The sequence below is a fragment of the Cucurbita moschata genome, unplaced genomic scaffold (assembly GCF_002738365.1).
Source record: "Cucurbita moschata cultivar Rifu unplaced genomic scaffold, Cmos_1.0 Cmo_Scf00027, whole genome shotgun sequence".
NCBI lineage: Eukaryota > Viridiplantae > Streptophyta > Magnoliopsida > Cucurbitales > Cucurbitaceae > Cucurbita > Cucurbita moschata.
In genome coordinates, this window is record NW_019268543.1 from 2457961 (window position 1) to 2464948 (window position 6988).

General features: G+C 30.8%; 1 protein-coding gene across 4 annotated transcripts in view; it reads left to right on the top strand.

Annotated features, from left to right (window-relative positions):
- The first annotated feature begins 5582 nt into the window (after positions 1-5582).
- The window catches only part of LOC111462729 (uncharacterized WD repeat-containing protein C2A9.03-like), a 5549-nt gene continuing 4143 nt past the window's right edge, over positions 5583-6988 (top strand). Inside the window, exons 1-4 of one of the 4 annotated variants that reach the window (XM_023106441.1) lie at positions 5583-5764; positions 6094-6253; positions 6344-6511; positions 6834-6920. In XM_023106441.1, coding sequence (XP_022962209.1) covers positions 6098-6253; positions 6344-6511; positions 6834-6920 — 411 coding nt within the window. In that variant the 5' untranslated portion in view covers positions 5583-5764; positions 6094-6097. Of the gene's footprint in view, positions 5801-6075; positions 6254-6343; positions 6512-6833; positions 6921-6988 lie in introns of those variants that run through there. The other 3 variants (XM_023106440.1, XM_023106442.1, XM_023106443.1) reach the window with 3 other exon arrangements.

Genomic DNA, 6988 nt, shown 5'->3' on the forward strand with positions numbered 1-6988 from the left:
TTTGCTATGATTAGGCTTACTATTTCGACCACCAAATCAAACTATATAAAGTTAATTTTAGAATTTAAGTTTTTACTAAATTGATTATATTTGATTCGATTTGATTTTTTTAAAAAAAATGCTAAAAGAAATATAATTTAGAAAAGAAAAGACTAAAGATATTTATTGTAGAAAAAGAAAATTAAATATTCCGAACCCTCCTTATGAATTAGGGCTATTTTAGTCTTTTATCTTTATTAATTATTTTTCGAAAAATAGTTAAATTAACCAAATTTTTATTTTCGAGGACATTTGATAAATGTCTTAATTAAAATATGGCTTTCAAATTATGTTCCGAATTAGTGGATATGTTAAAGGGAGCGACGAGACATAAATAGAGTTTTTGTACATTTTTCGTTAATTCATTGACAGGATCTATACAAATAAAATCAATACAAAATAAAATAATCGGATATATATTTCTCGAAATAAATATAAATAAATAAATAAAAACTAAAATAAATCATGGATATATTTCCAATCATAACTCAATAATTTAAATAAATAAATAATTAATTAAAAAGTTTAAAAAAAAAAAAAAAAACATAACAATTTGATGGACATATCTACCCTCAAAAAAATGCATTAAATGTTTGTCAGAATTTATTAAACTCAGGAAAGTATAAATAAGGGGAGAGTTTAAAAATATAGTCTAACTTTAGGAATCATTAAAATAATTAATAAATACAAAAGGAAAATATTTAATAATATAAAATAATATATATTATATAATATATTAATGATTATGGTGATTAGCATTACAATATAAATAAATATTATACAAAAACACACACAAAACACATATGGATGGTGGATCCCCTCTCCATTATTGAACCAAATAGAGCACCCTTACACATATTTATTTAATAAAAGATAAATTACTGTCGTTAATATTAGAGGTGTACACGAACTGGGTTGAGGAAACTTTTTAGACCGAGTTGAGTTGTCAAGTTGTGGCAACAAGCGACGAGTATGGGCGTGGAATATGATACAAGACAAGCAGTAGTGGCTACTAGGAGTGTGTAGTGGCTGGCGGCTACAAGGGAGAGGGGTGTGTAATGTGTCACTGTCATACTCGTCCAAGGCGTGTTGCTCATGGCTGCATGCCCATGACAAGCCAAACCCTTTATGTCTTTTCATAATCTAGTGTTTTACTTTTGTATTTCTAGGAAGTATGACGTTTCAGAAATATCATGTCTAGGCCTGCCAGACATGAAATGCCTCAGAATGTACTATAGGGGGATACGACTAGTTGTCAACTTCTCTCTACTCAAGGTTATATACTGTGAGCCGTTGTTATTTCTCTCTTGCTTGCTTATATAACCTTTTTTTCGAAAATTTCTTTCTGCCCTCGTTTTCTAAAACATTCTCTTAAAATCGAGGCCAGAGGCTCAAGCATATGTCGCTTGGCCGTAGGCGACGCAAGAACAAATTGGTTTAGCTCATTTGTCGTTGGAAAGTGAGTGCCGCATAATCGCAAGTCCGCTGCATCAAGAGTGCGATTGTGACACAATGCACTAATGAGATGGCTCGTTGCAAGGGACGTGACACTAGTAAAACTTCCTATTAACAATGTAATGAGGGCGAGGAGCTGAGATGGCTACATGAACTAGAATAAAACTAACGTACTTGAAGTGTATATTATACATAATAGACCGAATTGGTTTGGGTTGACCCGAATCTTTGGTCAATCACCTATTTAAAATTAATTCAACCCAATTTTATGATTCAAAATGGGTTAATTATAATAGTTATTTTTTTTTGTTATTTAAAATGGTGTAAAATTAATCTCTTAAATTAAAATTTTATTAGTGCAATTTCGTTTTTTTTAATAATAGACATTGTTGTCACTGTCCCCCAATTACAATGACAACTCCCACGGTTTTTGTCCGGATGCTTAGCATCTTAATGTCTCTTTTTACTAGATAAGATTCGTTTATTCATTTACTTAATTAATTTCATGTACTTTCATTTTTCTAATATATTAATGATGATGTCCATAATATTAATACCTAAAACTTTAACATCATAACATATTATATAATAATTTAATTAAAAATATTATTTCACGATTATTTCTTAATATTTGTCTTTACTTATCAAATTATCAGTATTTTGTTTTACCTTTTTCGGTTTATATTCTTTTTATTTCGAGATTTGACGCTAACTATACTATATTTATTGATTTTTAAATTTATTATTTTCATAAATAATTGGTACAAAATCTGTCTAGATTGGACATCTAAACTAATTTAATGACTTACATTTATATCATTAATTACTTTATTTTATAAAATAAAATTAATTTAATCTCATTTTAGGGAATAGTTTTATAAAATAAAATAATATTTTATGAATAATAAATTAAATTTTCGTTAAAAATAATTATATATATATATATATATATATTTAGCTTAAAAAGAATATTGAGTTTTTTTTTTCTCGGTTTTGAGTAATTAATTAACATGGAAAAGACTAAAATGACCCTTGTAATGACCTTAATCTAATATTTAAATCACATCACGTTGAGGACACCGGTGGAAAATAAAAGTAAGAGAAAAAAAAGTTGTAAATAAATAAATATTAAATTCGAGTGGGTTACCAAAATATTTAATTAATTATCCTCTATGGTTTCAATATCATATGGAAATATTATTATATTCGTCCATGATATAATATATGGTTACACGTTTTAATGGTTTAGAAATTAAATATAAACATTTTCTTATTCTTTTCATTTTTTTTTTAATAAAATAAAAAATAAATATTAAAGAGAAACGTCTTGCGTCTTGTTCGTCCTACGCGGCGACGGCGGTTGTGACAAAGACAAAGGTTTCCGAAGGCTCGCCGTGCTTAGAGCTTGACTTCTCCACAGGCTCTACAGCTTGCTCTTCTTGGATGCCGACGGCATGGTGGCGGTGGCGCGTGACGGTGTCTCTCGCCGGAGATTGAAAGGGAGATAGAGTGGAATTGAATAGTCAAAAGTTGACATTGAATTAAATAGTTGACTTCATAAAATCCTATTTTTGTATTATATTAAATAAATAATTTATTTTTAGCCTTTTTTTTTTTTTATAGAAACGAAACTCGAATATCTAATTAAATAATTTTTATTTTTAACTACTGATATCGTGTTTTATTATTGCAATGATTTGTCAGTAGAGATTTAGGTGAATAGAAATTGTCTCGGTAGCAACAGACAAATCAATAAAACTAGGTTAGGCACGACATTAGTTTTAGCTTTTTTTTTTTTATTGCTGAACCCGATCTAGAATATAAGTCATCAATGTTCAAGATGGTGCTGAAATAGACTATGTAATATTGAAATTTTATTTTTTAAATTCTATTAAAAATTAATTTTTTTTAAAAAAAATAAACTAAGTAGAAGGAACTTACAAAGAATTTAATGGGAAATTTCTCACTTTGAATATAGTCTGTTCAATAAATTATATAAATTAAATAAATTTAGTAAGAAAATTCAAGGCCCGCTTTGAAGAAATTAACGAATGGCTCAGTCAAAGTCCTTTTATATACATATTTTTTTAAAATTATTATTTAAAAAAATTAAATCGAAATGTCATTGTCTCAAGTTTTCCGCAAATGAGCTTAGCTTGTGCTTTATTGACATGTAAGACTCCGAACTCTCCTACTCAATATGACACATATGATACACTTGTAAAGTCTTCATCCAACCATCAGGTTCTCTATATTGTTAACTTTTCAATTGTGCGATGTAGTAATATTGACACGCTCACGACAAGTCTTAAGAAAAACTCAAGTTCCACTCACGTTTTTTGCCCGACATTGCGACTTCGTCAAACTATAGGCAAAGTTTGTGCAGAATCCAAACTTATTCGGTCACACACGTCGATAATGGTAGTTGCCGACAGTAATTAGCAACGCGCATGAAAAAATGAAAGTAGTATAAGGGTATTTTAGTAATTTTTACATCGTAACTGGAAAAAAATTCTTAATTCAATCATTAAATCATTAAATGTTATATGTAGTGACCAAAAAGCAAGTTGTTCTTTTTAAAATAATTAATTTTATTCTCTCGAGTTTGTACGTTGAAGTGGATGAATTAATTTGAATCCACTTTTTAATTTTGGCTTGTGGTGATATAATAATTATTTATTATTATTTAAAAAGTTTTTAATTGCGTGTCACAAACATGCCAGGAGTTAGCTATATACCAATATCTGAGGCCCATTATTCCCTATTTTTTAATCATGATAATTAAAAATAAATAAAAAATATGAACTAAATTAAAAAAAAAAACTAAAAGAATTAAAGATAACAATTATTATTAATTTTAAAATATATATTTACTTCCGATAACTAATTGGAGTGATTTTTTAAAACATATATTAAAATTGCTCTGGAATTATATTTTATTTTTATTAAAAATAAAAATTTAAATAAATGACTCGAACCTCTTGACTCAACCATAAAAAATTGATGATTAAGTTAATTATTTAACCAGAATGGTTTGGATTATAAAAATTTTAGAATTCGATTTAACTCGTTAAAATAAATTAAAATTGGCTGAGCCATGTAATAAAATAACAAAATATATGTTATTTAAACATTAATGAAAAAAAAAAAAATATATATATATATATATGTGAACAAAGCTTTCGCTTTCGAATTTCCCGTCAATTTTCGGCATCGGCGAGCCGGAACGTGGCTTAATTGGATGGGTTGGATCTCGGGCCTTTAATGGGCCCACGTCCTTCAAATTGAGGGGTCGTAGGCGGTGGACATTTTAACCTTTTCCTAACCCAAAGTGGACCCATGGTTCCACTAACTCAACTCTGGTTAAGTCCCATAGCGTCTTTTTCTTTCTTTATTTTTTTTTTCTCTTTTAACGGCGTTTGGAGTTTTTTTGTTTGTTTATTTCGTTTGACTCTGAACGGCGGATGATAAGGCGTTTAGGTTCCGTTAAATATTTATGCCACGTGTTAGGAGAGAAGAACAGTATCCAACCAACCCATGGAATTCGTGGCGGTATTCGACCACGTGGACCTAATGAATCATAATTGTGGACAAAAATGCCACATAGCCACTTTCCTTTCCTTGTTATTTTATTTTTATTTTTATTAATTCCATTTTATTTAGGAATACTAAATTAGGGATTGTCATTAATTACTTATATTATCATTTTCAAAACAATTTTCTTTTTTTCATTTTAAAATTTTATAAACTAAATAAATATTGATTTAAAAATGAGATAATTTAGGATATTTCTAAATTGAATTAAGAAAGATCAATTCGTTTCCATTTTAGGGTGAAGTTGGGTAAAATTCAAAGTAGAGTAAAAATAGTAAGCCTCGATTTACGGCGTGGTAAAAAGCAGAGATTCCTTGAAGTACAAGGGAAAGGCCGTTTTAAGGAAACCGGGCGGTTTTGCATAAAAGCCCACAGGGTGTCCCTACCTTTCCGTGCCACGTCAGCATTCCGATTCCGTTCACTGAGCTAACTCACTCCCGTCCCGTCCCGTTCCGTTGTGTTTCCGCTATAAAACCAACCTCCTCATTACGCCTTTTCTTGCTTTCTTCAATACAACACACTTTCGAGACTCTTCCTTCTTCCTCTCTTAAATTCTTCTACTTTCTCGCCACTGCCGCCTTTCTTTGAACTCGAACTGAATCTCTTCCCCTTTTTTTTTTTTCTATCTGTTTGATTCTCCGGAATCAAGAAGAAATCGTCTGTTTGAATTTCCTTGGTTAGTTCTTTTGATCTGGTTCTTGTTGTTCTTAAGGTATACTATTTCATTCCTACATTCGTAATCGTGGTTTCGTTTTTCTGGTGATATGCGTTTACTCTTTCGTTTTGTTGACTCTCTGTTTTGGTTTAGTTTCGTTTGATATGTTGATGTTCTTTTCGTTTTTCCATTTCGAATTGCTGTTTTGCAATGTTTTGTTTGTTTAATCGCAGTGTTAATTTGTTGGGATTGGTTTCAGTTTGAATTCTGTTGTGTTACGTCCATTTCGTGAAGCGGTTCGATTTAGCTGTGTTCTTCCACTGATCGAGCTTCTTATGTACTGTTTATAGACTGATGGAGCAATTTCAGAACGACGATCTTGCGTATATTGTGGATGATTATTTTGAAGTCGGTGATTTTGACGACGGTCAGTTTTTCTCTGATGATGACTTCCATACTGATCAGAGTACCGAGCACATAGACTCCGACTTTGAGGACGACATCGATACAGTCAGTATTGCTACTTATCTGTTCAATTTGCCTTTTCTCTTGTCTTATTGATATCGTAATGAATTGTTTTTCGGAATTTTGTTTTTACAGAGCACGCCGAGGACGGATACCTCTGCTTTGGATGCTAGGAATGGGAAAGATATCCAGGGAATACCTTGGGAGAGGTTCACCTTTACTAGGGAGAATTATCGGGAAAATCGATTGAGCCAGTACAAGAACTTTGAGAGCCTGCTAATCTCTCGAGATGAACTGGAAAAGGTGCCTTTTCCTTCGTCAATATTCATTGCCCTGTACTTTCTGACGTCTCTTATTTCGCGAGTGGCTGCCCTTCCACTTTCTCATCGTTATCATAATAACTTTATAATTTTTCTGAACAACGGCGTGTTGCTCAAGTAATTAGAGATTCAGGCACTTGAAAATCATACTTCCATTTTTTTTATTTTTTTGGGGAAATAATTGCTTGGGTTTTCTGGGTTATCGGTTCTTTTATTCACACTCTGGTGAATACCAGAGCTATCTATGTTCTGTTCGTTGTTTAATCTTGCCAATTCCCTTATCATCGTTGAACTTGCTTTGACAGGAATGCTTGCGAGTGGAGAAGGGGAATAAGTTTTATGACTTCCAGTTCAATACAAGGCTTGTTAAATCAACAATTGTTCATTTTCAGGTAAAATTTTTATGAGATTAAAAAAAAAAATGATGATGGTTTTTTTTTTTTTTTTTTTTTTTTTTTTT